The sequence below is a fragment of the Alexandromys fortis genome, unplaced genomic scaffold, assembly GCF_014885135.2.
Source record: "Alexandromys fortis isolate MF-2015 unplaced genomic scaffold, M_Fortis_MF-2015_v1.1 scaffold_7, whole genome shotgun sequence".
Classification (NCBI taxonomy): Eukaryota; Metazoa; Chordata; class Mammalia; order Rodentia; family Cricetidae; genus Alexandromys; species Alexandromys fortis.
In genome coordinates this window covers 7,120,459-7,147,568 of record NW_026067920.1, presented here as the reverse complement: position 1 = coordinate 7,147,568, position 27,110 = coordinate 7,120,459, and the positions used below count along the sequence as shown (strand labels likewise).

The following is a 27,110-nucleotide window of genomic DNA, read 5'->3' as shown; positions in this document are numbered from 1 at the left end:
CTGCTCCTCATTGGGACTTTGGGAGCTTAGTCCGATGCTCCAGTGTGGGTCTCTGTCTCTATCTCCATCCATCACTAGATGAAGGTTCTATGGTGATATGCAAGATATTCATCAGTATGGCTATAGGATAGGGTCATTTCAGGTTCCCTATCCTCAGCTGCCCAAGGAACTAACTGGGGACATTGCCCTGGGCACCTGAGAGCCACTCTAGGTTCATGTCTCTTACCAACCCTAAGGTGGTTCCCTTAATTAAGTTATGTGATTCCCTGCTCCTCTATCCAAACTTGTTTTATCCCCAATCATCCCGTTTCCCCAAGTTCCCCCTATCCTCCCCTTCTCACTTTTCTCTCCCCATCTACCCTTACCCCCATCCCACCCCACCCCCAAGATCCCAATTTTTTGCCCAGCAATCTTGTCAGTATTTAAAAGCACCTGGGAAGCTTTTCTTAAAAAATGGCCTTTTCTTAGAAGACACAATGTTACTTTGGGTTTTTTGAGTGTCTCTCCTGGAACTCACTATTTGGAGTAGGCTGGCCTCAAACTCCTAGAGAACCACCTGCCTCTGCTTCCTGATTGCTGGGACTAAAGGTATGTGCCACCACACCTGGCTATACTTACTTTTGTAAAAGAGAATTCAGTGAGATTGTTTGAGGACTGACAGGTCTTGACAAATCACTGGAAGACCTTTTGTTTCAAGCTTGATTTGAGAGCCTAGTGTTGTCTTCCATGTCGTCATGAAAAAATGAAGTGTTTATAATGAGGATTTGGGTTTTCACCAGTCTACAGAGAGAAATGCCAGCTTCTTCTCCCTTCTATTTATTATGTATACAGTGTTCTGTCTGCATGTATGCCTGCAGGCCAGAAGAAGGCACTAGATTTCATTACAGATGGTTCTGAGTCACCACGTGGTTGTTGGGAATTGAACTCAGGACCTTTGGAAGAGCAGTCAGTTCTCTTAACCTCTGAGCCATCTCTCCAGCCTGAGAAATACCAGCTTCTATGAAAGAACTACAGCGGTAGAAATGGGAATAAGAGCCAGGTAGTGGTGGCATACGCCTTTCATCCCAGCTCTCAGCAGGCAGAGAGATCTCTGAGTTCAAGGCCAGCCTGGTCTACTACAGGACAGCCTCCAAAGCTACTGAGAAACCCTGTCTTGAAAAACAAAACAAACAAACAAAAACAAAACAAAAGAAATGGGAGTAAGAGATTGGGCAATATGGGTCTTCATGTGATGTGAGAATTGCTTTTGTAAAATAATTCCTTATTGGTTTTCTTTTTTTTAAAATAACTTATTTCGTGTGCATTGGTGTTTTATCTGCATGTATGTCTGTGTGAGGGTGTCAGATACCTTGGAACTGAAGTTACACATAGTTATGAGCTGCCATGTGGGTGCTGGGAATTGAATCCAGGACCTCTGGAGGAACAGTTAGTATTCTTAATCACTGAGCCATCTCTCCAGCTCCATCAATTTTTAATCAGAAGGCAAAACAGGGTAGACTGAAGCCAAGTTTGTGTACCAGAGTCTAGTTAGGGGACTTTGTTGCTTTGAGTTTTATTTTGTTTTGTTTTACTGTAATATAAATGCCTCTGGTTCTGATTTTTCACAGTTCTAGGAAAACTAGGTTCATTTAGCTTTTACCCTCTTCTTGATGTCTGCAGATTCCTCTCTTTCAAATGCTTCAGGAGCAGAAAGTTTAGCTCTCCAGCCACAGAAACTTTTGATCTTGGATGCACGCTCCTATGCAGCAGCTGTGGCAAATCGAGCCAAAGGAGGAGGCTGTGAATGCCCAGGTGAGTGTATGATCGTCCCTTGATAATCTGTCCTTGTAAGTGCAGCTCACTCACAACCTGGACTTAATTTAGGATAAATGACAAGGCACATTCCTCTGCATCTAGAAGCCAGGCATCTCTTTGGATCCTTGACATTCGTGTGCTTTGGACAAAGTGCCAATCATCTTCCTCCTCTGTGCCAACTTTGCGTGATAGGAAAGCTAGTCTCTCTCCAGGTCTGTCAGTGCTGCTTGGAGGCTCTGGTTCTTAGTCTGGTCTCCTGAAAGCACTCTTGTCTCTCACAATACATATGTGAATCACTACTTCCTAGTACACTTGCTGTAGACTTCTTAGAAGAGCAGGGGTAGGGCTGGAGAGGTTGGGAGCACTGGCTGCTCTTCCCGAGGTCCTGAGTTCAATTCCCAGCAACTACATGGTGACTCCACGTGGTGGCTTACAACCATGGCCTGCAGGCATACATGTGGATAGAACACAGCATTCATACTAAATAAATAAATCTTTTAAGAAAGAAAGAGACCGACAGAAAGAGAGAAGCAGGGGTGAAAATTGAGGTAGTAAACACAAAAACCTAATAAGATACCCTTTCTGAATCTGTCATGCCCCTTCTGTCTGAGTGCTGCCATTTTGTTGCTGTTAAATTTGCTCATCTGATCCTTAAATTGAATGTATTTATGCTTTCTTTATTGTTTTTCTCTCCAGAGTATTACCCAAACTGTGAAGTTGTGTTTATGGGAATGGCAAACATCCATTCTATCCGGCGGAGTTTCCAGTCTCTGCGACTGCTGTGTACACAGATGCCGGATCCTGGAAAGTAAGGCCTGGGCTTTGGTCTGTGTGCTTCTTTTGTTGTTACTGCAAAACAACAAAAACAAAAACAAGATTGTAGATATTCTTCAGGTTTTTTTTATTTTATTTATTTTTGTATTTTCTTTCTGTAGTGAACTTTAGTTATACTTTCAGTCTCTGTAGATATGAACCAGGCAGTATAAAACCTGAGCTGTTGGCAAAGCAGTCCAGCTCTTCTGCAGGTTTTTTTTAATTTATTTTTGAACTTAAAACTTCTCTGTGTTGCCTTGGCTGTCCTGGAACTTGCTCAGTGGACTAGACTGGCCTCAAGCTCAGAGATCTGCCTATCTCTGCCTCCCAGGTGCTATTAAAAGCATGTGCCACCACTGCCCAGCCGAATTGAGGTGTCTTAATGTGAAGTCACCATTTTCTGTCTTTCTCTCTCTCTCACACACACACACATACCCTGATTGTATGTTAGAATTTCAAGTCTGGCTGCTTGGCATTGGAGAACTAGTTAGGGACTCCATCTCCATGGAAGACTTTCTCTCTCTGTAAGTATTACCTAGTTAATATTTAGTTCTTTGTCACAGGGCGGAACCCTGTGAGAGTGACCTTTCCAAGTTAGCATTTCTGTTGGTGGTATACTTGTTCAGATCTTATTAAGGCAGCCATATTGTTCAGGTTTCATGAGTGAAAAACTTCTCTATCACTTCTAGGAGACACAGTTTCACAGCAGATTTCCTGGTCCCCTGGCTCTTACAGGCGCTCACTCCCTCTTCTACAGTGTTCCCTGAGCCTTAGGTACAGGAGCTGTGTTGTAGATGTGTCTACCGATTGGCGCTAGGCATTGCACACCCAGTTGTTCTCTGACACACACTCTAGCCAGTTGTGATTTCTGTAGTGGTCTCCACTTATTGCAGAGACGTTTGTTTGATGAAAGGTGACAACTCCACTTATCTGTGAGTAAATGGATAAGTATTACAATTCAATTGGGAATTATACTGGGTTAGTAACATGCCGCTTGTGGATTCTCCTCTAAGGTCCATGCTCTCACTACCCTTCGGTATTTGTTTTCCAGTACCAATCATGATTTCTCTCCTGTTGAGCAGGGTTGGTTACTGCCAAGACATGAGTGTCACTGTTGCACCTTTAGGGATTTCATACCATGCTGGTCATTGTTGTGGTTTATAGGTATCACAGCTGGGTAGGACTGTTGGCAGCCTCCCTCCTTTTCGAAGCTTGCATAGCCCCTTCAGGTATTATGAAAGCTAGTCTAAGGGAGAAGGTTTTCAGGGTCAACTATTTTTTTTTTTAACTTGGATACTAAAGGACTCCAACTCAGATTGTCATATGTGTGTAGCCAACATCTTACTGACTGAACATCTCTCCAGTTTCTCGTTATGTTCTATGTGTTAAACTTGTTAAGTCAGTTTTTTGTTTGGTTTTTTACATGTTAGCTTCCATTTCTAAAGTAATTTGACTCAGTAATAATGTTCTAATTCTATTGCTTATTAAAAATTGATGGTTGGGTGGGATCCTTTTCCTCCTCCAGGGTAAGGGTTGGGGCATGGGTCTGGGGGAGAGGGAAGAGAGAGAAAACTGCTGTCAGGATATAATATATGAGAGAATTAAAAAAAAAAAAGAAAAAGAATAGCTGGAATTTGCAGCGAGGAAGGTAATGTAGTACCCCTGCAAGGGGATTGCTTGAGTATAAGATAAATTAGGAGCAGTACTCTGTAAAACAGATAAATATTTAAAAGCCCCTTCTTTATTATTTCAGGAAGACAGAGATGTGCCAATAAAGATAGGATTTTCTTTTTTAGGTATTTGTGCTAAAGCCCATAGCTGTTTCCTTGGGTCCCCTCAGTAGATCTGCATAGTCACATCTAGTTTGTTTTGCATTCTTAACTGGATTTATAACATCAGGTGCTTCCTGAGACTGCTTGTGCTGACTCTTGGTAAAAGTAATTAAATTGCTGGGTGGTGGTGGAGCACACCTTTAATCCCAGCACTAGGGAGACAGAGGCAAAGGTACCTCTTTGAGTTTGAGGTCAGCCTGGTGTACAGAGTAAGTTCCAGGACAGCCAGGCTACCCAGAGAAACCCAGTCTTGGAAAAAGAAAATGAAAACCAATGAACCAGTCGAAAAAGTGAATAGATTTATCAGTCAGCCCTGAGGATGAAGCAATGTCCTTTGGAGAGGTGACCATCTTAGGGTTTCATTGCTGTGAAGAGGTACCATGACCATGGTGACTCTTATGAAAGAAAACATTTAATTGAGGGGTTTGCTTGGAGTTCCATTATCATCATGCTAGGAAGCAAAACAGCATGCAGGCAACACTGGAGCAGAAACTGAGAGCTACATTCTGATCTGTAGGCAGAGAAAGAGATTCTAAGCTTGGCATGGACTTTTGAAACCTCAAAGCCCACCCTTAGTGACATACTTCCTCCAACAAGGCCATAATGTCTAATCTTTTTAGCCCTTTCAAATAGTGCTAGTTCCTAGTGGCTAAGCAATAAAATATGTGAGCCTATGGGGCCATTCTCATTCAGACCATTGCATTGACCAAAGAACAGCTGACTACTTTCCTTTGAGGATTATCCATTTGCATTTGTCACTTAGCTCCAGGGCCCAGCTACTTCTCTCCCCTAAGGTTGGTGTGAGGACTCTGGAGATGGTGTCTTTGGCTGTGTAGCTTAATTGCTCAGGATCCCTTTTTATGTAAAACAAAAAGACTAGATGAGTACTGAGTAGTCTCTAGTACCATATATATATATATATATTTAAATTATTTCTTTAAAAACTTGATTTTGAAGTCAGAAAGATGGTTCAGTGGTTAAGAACACTTGTTCTTGCAAAGGACCCAGATTTGGTCTATAGTACCCACATAGTGGCTCACAAGTGTCATTAATTGCAATTCTAAGGGATACAATGCCCCCTTCTGGCCTTTACTAGAACCATGCTTGTGTCTGTGTATGTGTGTGTCTAGTAAAAAACAAATACTTAAAAACAAAATTTCATTTTGAATGCAAAAGAAATTAATTAGCCTCTTCCTAGCCCAAATGACTGGAGGATTTGTTAAAGAAATAATGCTTTGTATTTGGGTATTTTAATCTTTATGGATAAAAAGAAGCTGTAGCAATGATGGACACTATGAGTAGGCCATCCATTGGGGCTGTGGCAGGCTGGGGAATGATGTGTTTCTGTTCCAATTTGACATTAGCACAGAGGAGTGCTATGACATTCCCTCTGGTGGCTGGCTGCAGCACAGATTCTCTCAGACACAGACACCGCTGGCTGCTAGTTCATAACCATTCAATCAGGTTTAAGAGAACTTTCCGCTGGAGTCTTGTTTGCTACTTCTTCAGCAGCAGGGAGATAGTTTAATTACTCATCTCTTCAGCCTTTTGATTTATTTTAAGGCAAACTTATTTTCCATCAGTATTTTAAGTGTGTCTGAGATAAACTTAATTTTGAGCTAGGAAGTCTCAAAATTGAATTGTACTCATGACAAACTTACATTTCATTAAATAGAAGGACTTTTCCATACTAGGGGCAAAGCTTGGGGTCCAGCAATGATGGAGACAGTGTCAGCCTCTGAGCTACAGTCTAGTTGTAAAGAATACTTATGCACTGTTCTGTTGTTTGCTGGCCTGGCAGGAAAGATCTCCATTTCTTACTTAGACTCTTAATGAAAATTCACATTCAGTCTTCAGGTTTTAATAGACCAGCTTTGTCCTAGAGGCCTCATCTAGACCCTACCTTGACAAAGCCATCTCAGAGATACTGAACAGAAGTTTTTATTCCTTCTCTTTCAGTGTTTGAAAGGCTAGACTTTCAACCTTAAACCACAAATCTGGCCACATTTGGGAAAAACCAGAACTTGTTTGGGCGAATAAGGGGTGGAAGAAGTACATATACATGAACTGTCAAAACAGTTTGGGTGGTGGTGGGATATGTGACCTTCTGCCAAAGAGACAGTTCTTTTTTATTTGATAACCCCTAAAGGATTTTTTTTAAAAGGGGAGGGGGATCCTTTCTGAATTAAGTCTGAATTAACTTAGAAATATTATGTAGCCATTGTATCACTTTGCATGACGCTAATCGTCTTACTGGACTTACCTGGTTTTAGTCAATAAATAGTCAAGACTTAACACTGGTTGGTGTTCGGACATGGATCATGGGTAATGTTTGTACCATTCTTGTGTAGCATCCAACTTATATCTCATTGTAAATATATTTGTGTGTGTGTTCTTTATTTTGTTGTCAGGTCAGAGTTGATAATAAATACCTTCTATAAAATCTCTATGGGTCTCAGAAGTGTTCATAAGAGCTATTATTTTTACTGTATGTGCCTGTCTAGGATTACTCTCCTAAACCCACCCCTGTTTTGGCAGATTATCTGTGAAGAGCTAGGTATGGTGGTATGTACCTGTAAATCCAGCACTTGGAGGCTAATCTAAGAGAACTGAGTTCCAGATCAGCCTATACTGTATAACAAGACCCTGTCTCAAGCTAATAAATGTGTGTGTGTGTGTGTGTGTGTGTGTGTGTGTGTGTGTGTGAGAGAGAGAGAGAGAGAGAGAGAGAGAGAGAGAGAGAGAGAGAGAGAGAGTCAGAACCAGGGAGGGTTGGGGGTATAGCTCAATGATAGAACACTTAACTAACATATAAGAACCTGAGTTTCATTCCCACCACTGCAGGGGGAAAAAAGGGTGTGGCTAGGGAAGAGAGATGGTTCAATGGTTAAGAGCACATCCTGCTCTTTCAGAGGACCCAAGTTTGGTTCCTAGCACGTCTGGCCTCCTTGGGCTTCTGCACTCACGTGCACACCACCTCCCATATAGACAGTTAAAAATTAATGGTCTTTTTTTTTTTTTTTAAAGCTCTAGGTGCGGTGTGCCATTGTTTATTACAGTCCTTTTTCTAAAGTTGTCCTCTCTTGATTCTGGAGCTTGACTCTCTCATTTGGACATGCTTTATAAATAGACTTTTTTATCACTGTAATTAGAGACAAAGGTCTTAGGGAATTGCTTTTTAATTTGATAGGCTTTGGATATGATACCATAAAATCATAAAAATCAGTCTTTTCTTATCTTCTTTTTTATAGTTGGCTTTCAGCTCTTGAAAGCACAAAGTGGCTACACCACCTGTCTGTGCTCTTGAAGTCAGCGCTTCTTGTAGTACATGCTGTGGACCGTGATCAACGGCCTGTGTTAGTGCACTGCTCAGATGGCTGGGACCGTACTCCCCAGATTGTGGCATTGGCTAAGCTCCTGCTGGACCCTTACTACCGAACAGTAGAGGTGAGTGTGTGTCTTGAGAGAGGGAGGGAAGGAGGGAAGAGGGGAGCAAGAGTAAGCAAGCATTCAGGGTAGGTTGATGAAAACTTTTAGGAGGGTTGCACTGTCGGTTGGGGACTGGAAGTTAGGTCTGTGGAAACGGCCACTTTGTTATGATCATACTCCTCACCTAGAGCTGTGTCTCTTTCCAGTTCTTTACCTCGCTCAGTAGAACATGGTTTAGATGACAGGTGCTGAGGACATAAACATCTCTTTTGCAGTTTCTCTACTTGAAAAAATTTTGTCTATCTCAGGAAAATGAGCTTCTGCAAAAGAATGTCTGCATGCTTATGATGGTGGGTCTAGACAGGACCACACAGCATTCTGGAACATCTGCTCTGAAATAATCATTATGGGTTAAAGATATAAGAACAAAAACATAAAGTGACATAAAATACAAATATTTATAAAAAATCTGTGCTGAGGAATGTAGCTTTGTAAATGTAACATAGAAGACAAAAATTAATAAAAGAGATATTTAGGTAGGTAGGTAGCATTTATGTAGTAAATGAGAGAGGCTGTGTCAGTGTTCTTTAAATTTTGAATATTGAATGAAGCTGGTGAATTGAGACGTGTGTGTAAATGGGTGTGTCATTAGGGAGAGAACCTTTGGCTCTGAGCCTGGGCCAGAGGGACTTACCAGGAGGCTGTTAAAGGAGATTGATTACCACTGGTGACATGGAACTCAGGATGTCACAGGTGATGGTACTACACAAGTGATCTCTCCTTGGTGCCTCCCTGCAGGGTTTCCAAGTCCTTGTGGAGATGGAATGGCTGGATTTTGGCCATAAATTTGCTGACCGGTGTGGTCATGGGGAGAATTCAGATGATCTGAACGAACGTTGCCCAGTGTTTCTGCAGTGGCTTGACTGTGTTCATCAGCTTCAGAGGCAATTTCCTTGCTCTTTTGAGTTCAATGAAGCATTCCTTGTGAGTTTGGACTTAATGATTCTACATTTTGGGAACCACCTACACTTAGGGGGATGTTGATACAAATGTTAGTGGGCCATTTTCACCAAAACTATGCATTTTCACATTTAATTTGGAGGGACTGTTTTATTTAATAGCAATAGCAGTTAACAGGCATTTTATTTTTCACACAATAAATCTAGGTGCACTAGCTTTTCCTCTGTAAACAGAGTTTGTTTTAAACTTGACTTCTAAAATGTATGGTCTAAAAAGTGGTAGAAATAGGAACAATCTGAATGTGCCATGCTCCTCTGCAGTCCTTCTACCAATGCTGTCTGCTCCCTCTTCTTTGGTGGAAGGTGTACTCTTCCTGCTTCAGCCCCTGTTCCGCTGTCCTTCAGTCTACCTCCTGCATTAGATTGTCTTTGACATAGAAGTGCTGGTGGTTGGGATCAGGCCCTGCAATTGGTAATTGTGAAGAGGAGGCCATGTGTAGACTGCCTATGCACATACACCCCATATCCTTGAGTGAGCTGAGGTGTTCTCAGGGATGTCATGGTGAATTGTTCACTTGGCTGACCTCCTTTCCAATACCATGTACCTTACTGTTTGATTTTGCCCGATTGGACTTGGCAGGTGAAACTGGTACAGCATACCTATTCCTGCCTGTTTGGAACATTCCTGTGCAACAACGCCAAGGAGAGAGGGGAAAAGCAGACTCAGGAACGGACATGCTCTGTGTGGTCACTTCTTCGGGCAGGCAACAAGGCTTTCAAAAACCTACTGTATTCATCTCAGTCAGAAGCCGTATGTACCTTTGAGCCCATCTCTGTTCAGCAGAAGTGATTTGGGGATGGGGTCACCATGTGGGAGCCGGTTTGAGTAGTGCCTGTTTTTGCAAAAATATGTCTGCTGTCTCAAGGTTCTGGTTCCATTTTTCCATTTTCTACAGTTTTGTCTAAGCAAAGCCTGTTTTTCTGATAATGCTCTAGCCTGCCCATAACCAAGGTTCTTGGTGTAGCACACATCTCTACTTTGCCACCTTAGACATGAGTCATTGCCAGTACCTCCTCCATGTTGTAATATGAGGAGCGGGACTGCGTCCCTGGCACCCGGCCGTCTGCATTGCTAGCTTTACCCAAAATCATTACACGGAAATTGTATTCTTTTAAACACTGATTGGCCCATTAGCTCTAGCCTCTTATTGGCTAGCTCTTACATATTGATCTAACCCATTTCTAATAATCTGTGTAGCCCACGAGGTGGCTTACCAGAGAAGATCTTAACCTGCATCTGTCTGGAATGGGAGAATCGTGGCGACTCACTGATTCAGCTTCTTTCTCCCAGCATTCTGTTCTGTTTTCTCCGCCTACCTAAGGGTTGGCCTATCAAATGGGCCTAGGCAGTTTCTTTATTAATAAGAAATCACTCCCGCATCATTTCCCCTTTTTCTCTTTAAACAAAAAAGAAAGGCTTTAACTTTAACATAGTAAAATTACATATAACAAAACAGTTATCAAGTAAGAATTACAGTTACAATATTTATATCTACTTTATCTTTTATCATAACTAAGGAAAACTATAGCTATCTATCTATTCTTCAACTCCATCAAAGACTCCAGAAGGATATAATATTACCTAAGCAAACAAGAAATCCAAAACTCTAGAATTGACAGAGACATCTCGCTGCCTCGACAGTCTCCCAAAGTTCCTCTGTACCGTTGGGGCATCCATCTTTGGCCTTCAGGCCCATAGTATCCAGCAGACATTTCCATGAAGCAGGAAATTTCAAAGACAGTTCAGTCACTTTCTGCTGTGTCCTGCAGAATGTCTCGCAGACTCTTTCATGAATCAGGAACCCCGAAAGACCATCTCACCTTTAGGCAAGTTCAGCAGTCCTCTCTCTGCGGGTTCTCTGTGTCCAGTTTATGCAACGGTCCAGGCAAGAACAGTTTCTTGCCCAAATGGCTATCAAACTCCATAAGGAGCCTCTTCAATGCCCATCTTCCTCTTGAAGTAGCTGGTGCTGTCAGAAGCAGACGTGTCTCATTGTCATGAAAAGCCCTAAGTTATTAAAATATTTTAAATGCCATATTTTGCAGTCTTTGAAAGATATGAAGAATGCCTATCTAACTGAAGTATATCTCTATCTAGAAAATCTAACATGACTACAAGCTTTATTATTATCAATGATTATCCATTAACAACCTATATTTCCTAATTATACATTACATTTTAAAAATGAACTACACAATCATAATACCTTAATCAAGATCAGAAATACATATACATATAACAAAATTGACCTTAAAATCCATACCAGTGCAGATTATTCATATCTACATCACCTCCAGAGCTCACTGCGTTCCTAGCATGTTTCAGCTCAGCAGAGGGAAGGCACTGGGCACCTTTGCAGATGCCTTTTATGGCTAAGAAGGGTCAGCTACCAGGTACCTGCTACTGTCCCCATGAGCCAGACAATAGGATCCAGTGCATCTTTCTGTCAGACACAAAGCTTTTTCTGAGGCTGGCATGTGTCTGTCTGTGATTCTTTCCACATGGAGAGCTAGCAGGCCTTTTAAGACTTTGTTCCCCCTCAAAGAGCACCTTCTGCTAAACAAAGAAAAGAGGCGCATATGTCTGTGTATCAAAATGTATTAATGTTCCCTTTGTCAGATGCATTTTAAGCCCTTAGAAATCAAAGCAGGCTAATCAGAGGTTATATTACTTTGCTGCAATTGATTCGCTTCTCATTACATTTAAAAGATGTATGCTGCTTCATTCCTTCCTTGGGAAGGGAGGGAGATTCCTTTATTTTTCACATGATTAAGTAAGTCTGTAAACCAGATTTGGCAGTTCCGCTGAAGCTGAACTTTGAGGAAACGGACACTCACTGTCTAACAGAATGATTCTTAGGCAGTAAATCAGGCTAATATTAAAGTCAGTCATTCAGTAAAAACCACCTGAGATAATGTCAGTCTTTAAAGGATCCATTAGGTTTTCATGCTCGAGAGCCTCTTTAAGTGAAAACTGTTGTCAGACAGACCCCATGGTTCTGTACCTGTCCTCTTGGGAGACAGACCTTCCTTTACTAACACTACCTCCTTGTTTATCTGTGACCCACCTGGGTGTGCTTGTTCTTGTTCCTTATTTCTAGACATTTCTGAGAGACTTTGGGGGTCTGTATAAACCTGTGTCCTCCCCGTCTCCTTAGGTGCTGTACCCCGTGTGCCATGTGCGGAATCTGATGCTGTGGAGTGCAGTGTACCTTCCCTGTCCATCTCCATCTACTCCCACAGATGACAGCTGTGCACCATACCCAGCCCCAGGCTCCAGCCCTGACGATCCCCCCTTAAGCCGGTGAGCTCGGGGCCACAAGTCTCAAGTCCTGTGTGGTGGGATTCTTTCTCTCCCTTCCTCTCCTTCTCCCCCCCCTGCCCCCCCCCCCCGCCTTTCCCTCCCAAGCTGACCTCAGACTTGCAGTGATGTGATTTACTAGTATGAACTGCCACATCTGGCTGAAGTTTGACTGCTGCTGCTTTTTTTTGGGGATTTGTTTTGTTTGTTTCAAGACAGGGTTTCTCTGTGTAGCCCTGGCTGGCCTGGAACTCACTCTGTAAACCAGGTTGGCCTTGAACTCACAGAGAGCTGCCTGCCTCTACTTCTTGAAGGCTGGGATTAAAGGCATGTGCCACCACTGTCGAGTTTCTTAAGGAAAATAGTAAGGCCTTATTTCTGGAAGTGAGTTGGCCTGTTGCTACATTATTCTGCTACATGCATGAGAAGTTTCTTAGATGGACCACATCCATTGAGGTCTTTGTGACTCTCTGGTTTGTTTACCCACTACTCTCTGCTTCTTCCTCTGGGTCCTGATTGGTCTTCTGATGCTGTTGAGATGAGAGAAATTTTGGCCACTTGTGAATTAACCTTATTAAGATTGTAGTGATAGATAATAAATGAACTTAAAATGTGTAATACAAAGAACCAGCAAGCTACTCTGCCACTACCTGAGAGACACGAAGAAGCTTCACGAGGAATGCTTGTTGAAGACTGCAGTGCAGCTCAGTTGGTAGAATACTTGCAAGAAGCCCTGGGTCTGAGCTCCAGTGCTGTATAACCCTGGCATTTATGACACATTCCTGTACTGTCCGCACATTGGTGGTGGAGGCAGAAGATTGAGTTCAGTGTCATTCCTAGGCTATGTAGAGAGTGTGAGGTCATTCTGGGATACATGCATCCCTGTCTCAAAAATCAAAAAAGAAAGAGAGAAAAATAAATAAATAAAAGAATGACTTTATGGCTTTCAGAAATATGTGCCAGGCAGTGGTGGCGCACACCTTTAATCCCAGTACTTGTGAGGCAGAGGCAGGGCATCTCTTGAGTTCAGTGCTAGCCTAGTTACAGATTGAGTTCCAGGACAACCAAGGCTACACAGAGAAACTCTGTCTCAAAAAACCAGAAAAAAAGAAATTGTATATGCTTTGAGCTTATAGAGGCGGGGACTGACAGTGGGGCAGTGCTGATGGAGAACCCTGCCTCTGCAGGAATCTGAGCCTTGTTTCAGAGATGTTGCTGTAATGGTCCAGTTGTGAAACAGTGACATATTTAAAAACATGTCCCGACTGCGCTCCAAATAGCCTCTACGATTCTCATTTTCCCCAAACTCTTTTTTTCTAGGCTACCCAAGACTAGATCATTTGACAATCTGACCACAGCCTGTGACAACATGGTGCCTCTGGCCAGCCGGCGCAGCAGTGACCCCAGCCTGAATGAGAAATGGCAGGAGCATGGGCGCTCCCTGGAGCTGAGCAGCTTTGCTGGCTCTGGGGAAGAGGCTCCTGCTATGGACAGCCTGCGGAAGCCCAGCAGGCTGCTTGGAGGTGCTGAGCTATCTGTGGCGGCTGGTGTGGCTGAAGGGCAGATGGAGAACATTTTGCAAGAGGCCACCAAAGAGGAGAGTGGGACAGAAGAACCTGCCCACAGGGCGCACACTGAGGTACCAGATATCAAAGAGGAGACACTCCTAGCAAAGGAGAGCAGTATGGTGACTGAGGGCTCAGTCGTACTTCACCAAGAACCAGAGCTAGATGATGCTACTCTAAGAAACCATCTAGACCCCAGCCTGCCTTTGTTCTCACAGGATACTCCTGAACAGCAGGATGAACACAATGTTCTCTCTAGTTCACCCCAGGCTCCCCTCAGGGGAGAGGACTCCCAGGAGGTCCCTGTGGAGCAGCCTCAAGTAGAGAATATTGCAGAGGACAGGGAAAATGTAGCTCCTGCTGTCCCAATAGATGCAAAAGTTGGCCTTGGTACCTCACAGTCTAGTTCTCCGCTGCCTTCCCAAGTCCCATTTGAGACAAGAGGACCACACACAAACAGCTCCATGCACACGTTACTAGTGGATAAAGTGAAGTCAGAGAGTATGCCCCAGCTCCATCACAGACCTTGCCTGGCAAGCAGTGGTAGGTTCAGTGGCAGGGACATGCTTCCCATGGCTCCAGAGCCCAGGTCTGCTGAGAGGCCCCAATGGGATTCTGTGCTATATAGGACTTCATCCCCTGGTAACACCCTCAGCCTGATGCGGGCTCCTTGTGCCTTGCCATTAGACAAATATAGACAGGGAATTGTGTGCAACGGTGCCCTAGAGACTGAAAATAAGGCTTCAGAACAGCCTTCAGGGTTTGGCACCTTTCAGAAGTACCCCACACCCAATGGACACTGTGCCAATGGGGAGACTGGGAGGAATAAGGACTCACTGAGCCACCAACTATCTGCCACAAGCTGCAGCTCTGCTCACTTGTACTCAAGGAACTTGCACCACAAGTGGCTGAATAGCCACTCAGGGAGGCCATCCACTACCAGCAGCCCTGACCAGCCTTCCCGCAGCCACCTGGATGATGATGGCATGCCTGTATACACAGATACAATCCAACAGCGCCTGCGTCAGATAGAGTCTGGCCACCAGCAAGAAGTGGAGACCTTGAAGAAACAAGTCCAGGAGCTGAAGAGTCGCCTGGAGAGCCAGTACCTGACCAGCTCTCTGCGCTTCAATGGGGACTTTGGGGATGAAGTGGTAAGTTAGGTCATGATTCCTTTAAAGCTATCCAAAGAGATGACACTTACACCTGAAGCATTGGTTATTGGAACAGATTTTGAAAGGACTAGAAAGGTCTTAAATTGCTGTGTGGAGAGAGATTGTTTAGGAATTAGCCTTGGACATGGAGACAACAGTCTGCCTTTTTTCTGCTGTATTGACTTTCCATTCCCTTCTAGGCAGTTAAGAAAATGGGAGAGAGTTAATGCATGACATGGGGTCCTGTGTCAATCAGGCTTTGTGGCTCACGCCTGTAATCAAACACTTGAGAGACTGAGGCAGAGCATTTCCACATGGTTGAAGCCAGCCTGAGCTGCATAGTTGAGTTTCAGGCTAACCTGGGCTACAGTTACCCTGTCTCAGTTCACTCCACCCCCAAATAAAAATATTGTATATTTAGAAGGGCTTGCATGCCTGTTCACAATGGTATTTATAGAGCAGTGCTGATATTGTTATGTTGGAGTGTTTGTCCTGCCTCACTAGTAAGCTGCCTGCTTTCCTAGACTTCGGGAACTTTGAGAGCTTTGTTCTTTTTTGTACAAGTGATTATACGCATTCTGTGGCAGGTGCTGGCAGGAGAAATGGAGAGAAGGGATTGAATTTTTTTTTTTTTTTAAGCATTGTTGGGCTTAGCACTGATGAGGCTTGGGGGCTAGAAACAAGGCTGTCAGCGTTCTTGGGTTCCCAGAGGAGCTTTCTTCTTTGATGGGTGCCATTACAAGTGTATGGCAGGTTCTGGAGTAATCATCCCACTAGTGACTTTACAGCCAATGGAACTTTTAGCTTTTTCTTCATACTAATTAATAATGGTTTCTCAATGTCCCAAAGAGTCCTTCAGAAAAAGGCAGGCATATCCAAATCACTGTTCTCATTAAATGCTGGACTAGATCACCAGGGCCCCAGACAGATGACACAGGGTCCTTCTCCATCTCGCTCACTTCCCTTGCTTCCTGGAACCTAAGACTCAACTTTCCACTCAGTGCCACTTCACAAAATCCATGTAGCCTTCTGAGCCCAGCCCCGCCTCTGCACTTGGTCAGCCCATCTGGATGGCTGGTGTAACTGCACATTTGGCACCTTAGCACTCAGACCCCAGTGCTCTGTTCTCCTGCGGGAGGAGACAGGTTCATTCTGTTCAGTTGTGTTTGTTTGCCAACAGACTTCAATCCCCGACTCGGAAAGCAATCTGGATCAGAAATGTTTGTCTCGCTGCAGCACAGAGATTTTCTCTGAAGCCAGCTGGGAGCAGGTGGATAAACAGGACACAGAGGTACAGGCTCAGCCCCTGCTCTGCGTGCCATCCATACAGGTGTCCTACAGTTCTTCTCCACTCCAGTCCCTGCCCCATGCCCCTCACCAAAGAAGGAAACTCACAGTAGAATTGAGCCTTTGCATCTCTGTGTCTGGGAACCCACGTCCATCAACTCTAAGCCAGGGATACTCAGTAAGCTGGCCCTCTCTCTCCATTGCCTCTGCCAGCTCTCATGGCAGATCAGGGTGCCATTGCTGCCATGTTGCCTTGGGGAGAGCAGAGTCCCCTCCAGGCAAACAATTTGGACACGTTCCTTGAACCGTTGTCAGCAGGCCTGCTCCGCTGGTACCACTGGAGCCTATGTAGTCCCTGTGATTCTTGTTCCCCCTGGTGTGACTCTGTTGACTTAGCTGACTGGCCCACTTCCTGTCACTAACCCGGTCCCATGTGTTTTACAGATGACCCGTTGGCTACCTGACCACCTGGCTGCCCACTGCTATGCCTGTGACAGTGCCTTTTGGCTCGCCAGCAGGAAGCACCACTGCAGGTGCCATTGGGGTAGCTTTTAGGGTGGGAAGGTGAACCTTACTAGCAGTGTTCTGTGTGAACTACCCTTGGGGTCACATTTTTGTGCCTCTGACATTGGTCCTTCCAGAACTGCATTTGGGAACTCTATTCCAATTCAATGATCACTATTAAATTTTGAAATGTGGGCATACTTTGTTTCATTTCCCAGATTGGTGAGGTAACAACTACCATGCAGATCTTCATTTCTTATTTCCAGCATAAAACTGATGATAGCTACTTTGAGCAAAAACAGTTTTCTAGCTGTGGGCAGGAAGCCTGGTTTTCCTACTTCTTTCTGCTCCCTGCTCCCTGTGCTACTGCTGAGAAGCTGTGGCCGGGGAATAGTAGACACAACTGAGGGCAGTCTCCAATCCTTGCTGCTCCTAACTTCTTTCTCCCAGGTTAAGCAGTGAGTTACTAAGGCTACTTTGTCCTGGCAGGGGTAACTCTCTGGTAGATGTCTAGTGTTCTTAGGATAGGAAGTTTATTAGAATCGTACGGTGGCCCATATGTAGAAGTGAGCCTGGATTGAAAGTGATGGAAAAATCTCCTTGTAGACAGATGACACTCTTAGGACCATAGGACTCCCCCACCCCATACCCCTAGACCAAATGGCTTCTCTTCTGAGCTCTTTTTCCCCTCCTTTCAGGGACACTGACCGTGTTGATCAAACGTGGTGAGCATTTGCAACAACTTGTCTGTGATGTCTGCACACCCACAATAACTTCTCCACACTAATGCTGCCATTCCCTTCTCTGCACTCATTGGCCTGAAGCCTCATAAGGGAGAGCACAGGCAGGCAGGTGGGCACGGGGATCCACTGCAGCTGGTGAAAGAGAGTGCCAGGGGCGTGTCTGCTGTAGCCTTGTGCTCCCCTGTGGACTGTACAGGCAAGCTGGGCTGTTACTTCTTGATGATCTTTTGGGGGAAGCCAGTGGGCTTCAGGACTTTTTTGAGGAGGAGAGGTGACAGTCATTCATCGATGCCAGGATGGTGTCAAATGGCATTGCTTCCTTGTTTTGTTTTTATAGAGACAGAAGTGACCAAATACGATCTTTCCAGAGAATTACTTAGCATGCATGACTCCACTTAGGTCTTTCAGGGCCTCCCAAAGGAAGTCAGATAGAAAAACTTACTTGATCAAATTCATGTCAGGCTTTGAAAAAAGCTGAACTTAAGCAGGTACGTCAAACAAGTATAGGCATCCAGAGATTTCCTGTTCCTGTGTTCAAGAATCACAAGTTCTTGTTGACTCGTGCTTCTTAGAAAGTTGTGAAGTGCTTCTTATTCTAGAAACGTAGGGCTTTGTGTTCTGTGTCCCACCTTCCCTTCTACAGTGTTGCTTTGTCTCATGTGGTTGTCAGTGTCTGCTTCTCCTGTGCTCAAGTGGTTCCTACCCAGTGTGGTCTGCATTCTGAATTGGGTGACTGAGAAATTAGCTCAGAGGAAGCTTTCCTATTAACTTCTCTTCTCATCTCTGGAGAGCTGTGTCAAGTACCTTGGAGTTTCCTGTGCTATGTTGATCAGTGTTGGTTTGGACTTTAGGGCTCAGAAAATGTAGGATTGTAAGGTAGGCCGGACCCATCCTGTGTTAGTTACCTTTCGTGTGTGTGTGTGTGTGTGTGTGTGTGTGTGTGTGTGTGTGTGTGTGATGGTTGTCAGTCTTAGCTGTGCAGCTCAATGCTGCACAGATGCAAGAAGTAGGGGTTTTGGTGGAAAGGAGAGGGGAGCCTGGAGATGCATGGGGCAGGGTGGTGAACCATAGCTGAACTGACTGCTGTCTAATAGGGATGTATACATGCATATGTTTCTTCATGGGCTGTCCTTCCCCTTCCCTTTCACGCTGAGCATGTGTCAAGTGCTGCTTTGACTTTTGGCTTTGCATGCTGCTGGTAGCAGTCTGCATCCACCTTGCCTCTAAGGTAATGACCATTAGGTAGGGTCTCCATCCCCAGCTGGGCAGCATAGTTGTTTTCCTTCTTTGAGGGACCCACAGGTCAACTCCTCCCTTTTGCCTCCCTGTAACCTTAAGCTACCCAGATGGCCAGTACCAAGGTCAGTGCAGCCACTGGGTGTGTCACCAGGTCAGAACTGAGTGCTGAGCTGGCAGCTGCTTCAGTGCTGGGCTCATTTATCCACAGAGAGCTAGCTCTCCTGAGCATCTTTCTGTGCATCTGACAGCCATGTGCTGGAGCGGTGAGGCAGCCACATGTCCTCAGCCTGAAGTGAAAGTGACTCTACTAGGTAGACTTGTCTTCCTACTCAGCGTCTTCCTGCCTGGAGAAGAGAACATGTTCCTAGCACATCTAGACTATACACGGCAAATGCTTACTGAAGTTGGGTTTTTCCCACAAAAACCTACCAGCTGAAACTGATGTTATTTTATTTCTTTTTTGTCTCAAGGAATTGTGGGAACGTATTCTGCTCCAGTTGTTGTAACCAGAAGGTTCCAGTTCCTAGCCAGCAGTTATTTGAACCCAGTCGAGTGTGCAAGTCTTGCTACAGCAGCCTTCATCCCACGAGCTCCAGCATTGACCTTGAACTGGATAAGCCTATTGCTGCCACTTCAAACTGAAGCCAGTGACCTGGGGTGGCAGAGGCCATGCTGCTGTTCGTTTCATAGGCTCATACACAGCCTGGGCAGTCCGAGAGGCCCATACACTTTGGAATGGGGGCATGGAACAACCTGTACAGAGATTGGGATGTACCACTGGATTGTAAATTGGTTTTTGTTTCATCTTCCCTTCCCTTTCCATGTTCCCTCTTTGCCTTTTAAAAAGAAAAATGCCCCCAGTTGTCTTACTTTTTTTTTTTTTTTTTTTAAATGGAAGCCCAGAGGTTGCCAGGCCCCTATAACTGCTGAGCTGTTTGCTCTTTGGCATGCTGGGGAATGACTCAGTGCTTCCCAGTGGAAGGAGCCAGAATGAAGGCCTGAGTGAGCACAACAGAAAGTCAGCTTAACATAAGTGACCATTCCTCACATCACAGCTACGGCAGAGCCGGTTGGTAAACCTTTGTGCCGGGGAGGCTGGAAGGACCTTTCTGGAGAGTGCTATTCTGGGGAGGGATAGGGTCATCCCAACTCACAGGTAAAAACAGGATGACATTGGGAGGAAGGGCACACAGTGAGGTACTCCACAGGCCTCACTTTGAAAGAGGGGTCTGTGCTTCTTTTGAGTTACGGAGGGGCTGGGTAGCTGACATGTTGGCCCACATGGATTCTATCTTTAACTTGACCAGATTGGGTAGGGCTCCCTTTGCCTGGGCTTCCAGATAAAGGTGCAGAACAGCCAGACTGCAGTGCCCTGCTGCTGTGCTCAAGACCTGCATGGGCCTAGGCGCCTGGAGCTTCTTCTGGGGCCTGGTCCTACAAACAATCTCTTCCTCCGCCAACACAGGAAAATCCAGACTCAGGGTTCCACAAGTCCCCATTCCCAAAGTAAACCAATCATGCATCTCCCCTTGAGGGGCAGAGTCCCACAGTTACAAAGCTCTCCACACGATCAGTCCTCCTCTTCCCCTACTTCAGGGGGCAGTAGGAAGGACCCAGGAGTCCCCTGTCCTGTTTCTGGCTGCCTGAGTGGGCACATTCTGGCTTTTGCTACGAATGAAGAACCACTTGGTGATTGCAGGGTTCTTAGAAAATGACATGAGGAGTTTTGATGTGGTCCAAAAAGAGCCTTAGAGCAGTAATTATCTGTGGTGGAGGTGGGTGTGGGAAGGGTGGAGAGTAGTTGGTTTGTGCTTTGAATTGTTGGCATCTATTTGTGCCTGCTCCCACCCCCAGGGCCATGCTTGGCTCTTCTAAAAGCCGCGAGCTGGTAACAGAACAGAGTGTAGTGTGAGGGCTGGGTGTGGTTGGGTGGACACCTCAGTTCTAGCTGGCCTGGTCCATGCCCCTCTCCTTTGGAAGCTGTTACCTGACCATGGGCATTCTGTGTCTCAGGAAGATGGTTCTGCATATTTCCTGAGTGTGGGTGCGAGAAGTCCAGAAGCCTTCCCTAGCACTGTTGGCTGAAACGAAGCCCAGGGTATCAGAGCACTGCTCATTCCTCAAGCAACAAGTCACACAGAGGCCGACTCTAGTGAAACAGGGTGACATGCTCCTCCATGCTTGCTGTGTCTGGAGGTGCAGGTAGGGAAAGGTTGGTGTAATTGAAGATTGTGCAGTTCCTAGTGACAGGTGCCAAGAGGTTATGATACGGGTTTCTTGGGTCTGTTGTACAGTGTGAATAAATGCTTGCAGCTCTTTGCCCTTTTTGATCAATGAAGCACTTTTTTATTAATATTTTCTTTGTATGTAAAGGAGGAACCGTAACTCTCCGTAGCTGTACATAAAACCCTTTTCTCCTAAAGAGGAGTCAATGCTCCTATATTTTTCATTTTTTTGTCAAAGCAAGAAGTAAATACTTTAGAATTGTTAAATATATAGATAAAGTGAATAAAGTTGAGTGTCCGCACAGTGGCATCTGCTAACGAGTTCTGATTCTTTGCCCTGTAGTTTAATCTCTTTGTCCTTTTCCCCCTCACATAGGAGAAGTGGTTTGAGGAGCTTCGAGTCTGACCTTGGCAAAGGAAAATGACACATTTCAACTCTAGACCTTGGCAAAGGAACTTCCCAGCATGCCCAAGCACTCTAAACCATTTCCTCAGTGATTCAGAGCACTTGGGCATTACAAGGACCGACTGCACATCTGTGGTAGTTACCTCTGCCTGTCTTTTACCACAGGCTGGCACATGTGTTAGCTGGAGCTGACTGAGAGAGTACTGCCCTGAGACTGTGTAGGGCCCAGCAGCTGCTGCATGACAGAGGCTTTCTCAGAACCACGTCAGCACTTAGAATCTTTACTGTTTCATACTTAGTGCATAGCAGGTTTGTGTTGAAAGGCAGCCATTGAATTTTATTTGGTTTTTAAGCACCTACTTGTTTTCCAGCAACCAAAGAGCAGTAAGCCTCTTGCTGCTTAACCACAGAGTCATCTTTCTAGTCTCTGGGCTGGGATTACATTTATTACACTTACTTATTTATTCATTATGTGCATATGTGTATGTGGCACAGTATGTAGATCAGAGGACAATCTGTAGCAGTCAGTTCTCTTTCTACTATAGCATGTGGGACCTGGGGATCAAAACTAAGGCTTGGTGACCGGCTGTGCCATTCTGTCAGCCCAGTCTTAAAATACGATGCCACAAAGCCTCATTGCCAAATCCTGATCCCAGCTTTTCTATCAGAAATCTTAGAACTTTAAAGGTGGGCACAGAAATAGTTAAGTCAGTCACATAACACTAAATGGCACGGGGCTCTTCTTTCAGCTTGACTCGGCTCCTCCCTGTCCCTGAGCCTGAAAAGTGGAAAGCAAGTTCTTGAAGTTTCTGCCTGTAGCAGGGCTGTGTGTTCCTGCCCTTCTTTTGCCGATCCCTGATGTCCTGGACTCTGTGCTCATGTCGCCAGGGACCACACAACCATTTGGCCACCTTTTTTTTTTTTTCTTTTTCTTTGAGACAAGGTTTCTCTGTGTAGCCCTGACTGTCCTGGAACTGGCTTTGTAGACCAGGCCTGACCTTGAACTCAGAGATCACCTGCCTCTGCCTTTTGAGTGCTGAGATCAAAGGTGTGTGCCACCATCCAGCCCCCATCTGGCCTTCTTAATCTCAGTGCATATATGCTGGTGCTTCTGCTGCAGCTGCCCCTGTGCCCCTTGATGCTCTCTGAGAGCAGGAGTCCTCGGGTTCCAGCTCTGTGACCTCCTGTAACACTTGCTTCCTAGAAGACCGAGCGGCTGAGCTGAGAGTAGCTCAGTGTTACATCGGTAAGGTCCAGTCCCAGCCTCCACCCTCCAAGGAAAAACTTTTCAAAATGGGAGCTGCACTTCCGTATGACTGTGCCAGATTCAGTGGAGGGCCTTCCTCCCCTGCACTAGGTGTGCCCACGCCCCCCACCCTCCTGGGACTAGACCTCTAGCCCAGCTTTGCCAGCGGAAGGAGTGAAGCAATAGGGCCCCCCCTGACCTCTGTGCTCCCCAGCCTGCAGGATCTGGTAAGCTGGTCATTGCATGCTTCCCAATGACTGCCAAGTAGAAATTGGCCTTCTAGTTGTATGCTGCTTTTGGATGCCTCTACTTGGTCTGTTTATGAAGCTTGGTTACAATTCTGACCATAGCAGGTAGCAATGAATCCCAGCAACTAAAACTGCTCCCCAGGGCTCTGTAATGCCAAGGGAATGGTGAAGGGTTAGGAGGTCATTTCCAGTATCTTGCCCATTCTGAGCCTTCCAGGTAGACTGGCCAATCAGGTATGCCTTAGATCCCCACCCAGGCTGAAGGCAAGATCATCTGTTTGTCCTGACACTGTACCCCTCCCCCATTATGGGGACCCTGGCCAAGCCCCCCCCATGGGGCTTTGCACCTTTCAGCTATGAATATACCCTGTAAGTGATTCATTTAATATGTCACTGGAGGCCGAAACTCTGTCCAGGCTTCATTAGTGACTCAGGGGCATCCCTGACTCGCTGTTCCACAAGATGGCATGTGCCTTCAGTATTATTTGTCTTCAAAAATGTCACCTTTTATGGAAAAACAGGTAAATAAATATATTGGAAGGTTTATTATTATCTCAACAGACCTGGGACCTGCAAAGCTTCTCAGAGTCGACCAAAAGAGAGACCAGAGTTTCACCAAAACAAAAAGTGCAGGAACCAGCAAAATGCCTCAACTGATAAGTCTGACAACCTGAGCTTTGGGTTGTTTGAGTTGGTTCCCTACATGGCGAACTGAGAACTAGCTAACTACTCTGCTTCCACACGCATGCCAGATTACCTTCGTGAAGCATCTGATTGGTCATTCCCATTTCCCAATGGCTGTCCTGTGAGAGCATTTCCTAGGCTATGTGCTTTGTAGAACCTCTGGCTCGTATTTCACTGCATTGCCCACATCAGAAGTTTCCAGCATTGCTGTGTATGTTCAGTGCTGGGGCAGGTGGCTGTGAGTGGAGACACTGGACAGGGAAGGAGTTGCTAGGAGAATGCTGTCATGGTCAAGTGGACGGTGTTGGTGCTCTCTACAGTCTACTGACTGCAGGAGCATAGCTCTGAGGAAGAATGAAACCCAGGGAGATGATGGCCTAGCCAAGTCAGCCAGTGTGAGTCTGGACAGGAGTGCAGGTGTGAGAACTGTGCCAGAGCACAGGGTGAGTGAGTGCGGAAAGGCAGCAAAGTTAAAAGTTCAGGCAAGACATGTCTTGCGTCAGGCCCACACAGGCCTGTCCTATAGCCGGCAGAGAGTGAACTGAGGTGACAAGATTTACTGTAGATCGGTGCTGCAGAAGTATGCCCCACGAATTTCTTGTCCACCCAGCAAATGAGCAACACAGCCTTGTACCAGCCACTGCACCACCAGGACTGCGGATTACCTTCAGCTGGATGTGGGAAGTGGCAGGGGAAACATGAAACAAGCTGAGGTGGGCAGTAGTGCCATAAGATGAAAACGTCTAAAGCAGGGGAGGGGGCTAAGTGCAGGACCAAAGGGCTGCGGTGTTTCTAGTGTGGCACAGACCCATAATAACAGCTACTTACAGGCCCAATGCAGGACAACCAATCCACAGCCTGTCTGGATTTGAGAGTGAATTCAAGTCCATCCTGGTTTCTAGGAGGCTTTCTGTTGCTGCAATGAAACCATGACCAAAAGGCAAGTTGGGGAGGAGAGGGTTTATTTGGCTTACACTTCAGCATTGCTGTTTATCACTGAAGGAAGAAGTCAGAACAGGAACTCAAGCAGGGCAGGATCCTGGAGACAGGAGCTTATGCAGAGACCATGAAGGGGAGCTGCTTACTGGCTTACTTCCTATGTCTTGTTCAGCTGACGTTTTTATAGAACCCAGGACTAACAGTTGGAGGCTGGCACCACCCACCATGGGCTGGGCTCTTCCCCCATTGATCACTGAATGAGAAAATGCCTTACAGCTGGCTCTCATGGAGGCATTTCCTCAGCTGAGGCTCCTTCCTCTCTGATGACTCCAGCTTGTGTCAAGTAGACATGCAAAATCAGCCAGTACATCTGTACAATTTGGTGAAAGCCTATCATTTTTTTTAAAAGGATGGGTATAGCACCATTGGTGGGCTAGCACACTCAAGGCCCTAGGTACAATCTCAGTACCACACACATAGATAACTGATTCCCACTGAATTTGCTATCCAAGCTGTATTAAAGTATCCAAGGAATAGCCAACATTTCAGTAAAGAAGCAGGTAGGTACTAACTGCTTTGTTTCCTGTGGGGAGCTGTCCTCACTCCTGTAACTTGTAGGTCTAATGGGGCCAGCCTGCATTTAAACTCAATTTCTAAGCTAGGTTTGTTCTCTTTTGGACTCAGATTCACTACACAGTGAATTCGATGACAGCTTGAACTATACAGTACCTGCTTTAAAAAAATAAAAGCAACAAAATCTTATTAGTTTGCAGCTGATGTTGTTAGTGACTATGACAACCAAACAAACTGCTTAGAAGTCAGGGACTGTGACCCAGTGTGTGGACCTAATGTCTATCCCCCTAAATTGTCAGGGACTGTGACCCAGTGTGTGGACCTAATGTCTAGCCCCCTAAATTGTCAGGGACTGTGACCCAGTGTGTGGACCTAATGTCTAGCCCCCTAAATTGCCTAGTTCAGGTGGTCTTGACCACCACTCTGCTATCATTGCTCATCTGAGGATTGTGCAAACTCTTGTTCAGTAGGGATGTTGAGGAGCCAGTGAGGAAGTAAGTTATGTTTAGCAAAAGTCTGTTTGGTCTACAGTGTGAGGACGGCATCCTGCCAGAGTCTCTGTGGCTGTGAAACTGTAGCCTGCCAGCTCCAGGCACCAACATCTACTACACCTACAGAGAGCAGCGGGACATCTGTCAGGTCTCAGGGACAGAAAATACTTCTGACCATCTAAGCCGAAATACTAGAGAAAGGTGTTGTCCAAGTCAGGCTTTCTGGCAATAGTGGGGCGCCCTGCCCTGGCTTCAGAAAGTCCTCCTGGGATATACCACACATGGGACCTCACTTGTCAGTGCATATGGGGACATGATATGGGAACAGCCAGCAATTGTCAGATTCTTCAGGACTGAGGTAACCTCGCCTCCAAGCCAGCCACCAGCATGCCCCTGGTGGGAAAGCAGAAGCACTGGCCAGCCAACTTGTGACTCCTTCATCTTCTATAGGCAGTGAACTCTGCAGTGAACTCTGTTGCCTGGTCTTCTTAGGCACACAGAACTGAACTGGAACCCCCAAAGGAGTAAAAGAAATAAGGGTGCTGTCCCTGCCAACTTCACAGTGATACTTTTTGCTTGTCTAACTTGCAACTGTGACTTTGGAGGAAGCACACCCCTCTGGTCTTAAAACGCAACTGTCAGGTAAACCCATCTCCACCCAAGCTCACTCTGTATTTCTGTGGCAAAGCCCCTCCAACCACACTGTTCTCTGTGCCCAAAACTACTTCAGGTTCTTCCCTGTCTCCTTCCCTCCAAATTCTTCCTGCCTCTGTAAGCAGTCTGAAATGCCAACTTCACACCAAGGCACGGAGAACACACAAGCCAGACACAGCAAAACCATCCATTGGCAAGGCCATGGCTACATGCGTGGGTCTTGAAAAATACTGAGTGTTTGAAATCGTGTGCTGTACAATCCCATCCATATGAAATTGGAAACTAGGAAAGAAGAAATACTCTGTAGAGGATATAAGGCCATGACAACAGACACCAGCAAGACCAAGGTTGTCTAGTGACGATGGGCAGATTTCAGGGGGCAGATGGAGTGTCTGGAGAGCAGAAGAGGCTCCAGGACTACAATGGGAGGTGAATGTCATCAGTACACCTAGTACCATTCATCAGCCTCTGAGTATGTGTCTCATGTACTTTCCTTCATGTTATTTCACAAAGATCACAAAAAGAACCCCAATCCACAGCCCTGCTTTGGACACTTCTCAGGGCATGGATGCTCTCCTCCTGAAGGCCTTAGTATGTAAAATGAGATAGGGGTATCTTAGTGAGGGTTTCTGATGCTGAGATGAAGCACCATGACCAAAGAAACTTAGGGAGGAGAGGGTTTATTCAGCTTATGCTTCCACATCACAGTTCATCATCAGAGGAAGTCAGGACAGGAACTCCAGCAGGGCAGGAACCTGGAGGCTGACACGGAAGCCATGGGGAGTGCTCTTTGCTGACTTGATCCCCCTGGTTTGCTCAACCTGCTTTCTTATAGAACCCAGGACCAACAAACAGCCCATGGGCTGGGCCATCCCCCATCAAATCACTAATTAGGAAAAGGCCTTACAGGCTTGTTTACAGCCCTTAATGGAGGCTTTTTTCAGTTACAGTTCCTCCTCTCTGA

The 27,110-nt window shown here is 45.6% G+C and overlaps 1 protein-coding gene across 1 annotated transcript in view; it reads left to right on the top strand.

Moving 5' to 3' along the window:
- Positions 1–21,212, top strand: part of Mtmr3 (myotubularin related protein 3) — a 117,809-nt gene extending 96,597 nt beyond the window's left edge. The window contains exons 11-20 of the mRNA XM_050141073.1: positions 1,660–1,791; positions 2,491–2,602; positions 7,691–7,886; positions 8,667–8,852; positions 9,468–9,638; positions 12,046–12,191; positions 13,509–14,907; positions 16,639–16,727; positions 17,397–17,423; positions 19,151–21,212. Of these exons, the coding sequence (XP_049997030.1) occupies positions 1,660–1,791; positions 2,491–2,602; positions 7,691–7,886; positions 8,667–8,852; positions 9,468–9,638; positions 12,046–12,191; positions 13,509–14,907; positions 16,639–16,727; positions 17,397–17,423; positions 19,151–19,322 (2,630 nt within the window). The 3' untranslated portion in view covers positions 19,323–21,212. The remainder of the gene's footprint in view (positions 1–1,659; positions 1,792–2,490; positions 2,603–7,690; positions 7,887–8,666; positions 8,853–9,467; positions 9,639–12,045; positions 12,192–13,508; positions 14,908–16,638; positions 16,728–17,396; positions 17,424–19,150) is intronic.
- Positions 21,213–27,110: the final 5,898 nt, after the last annotated feature.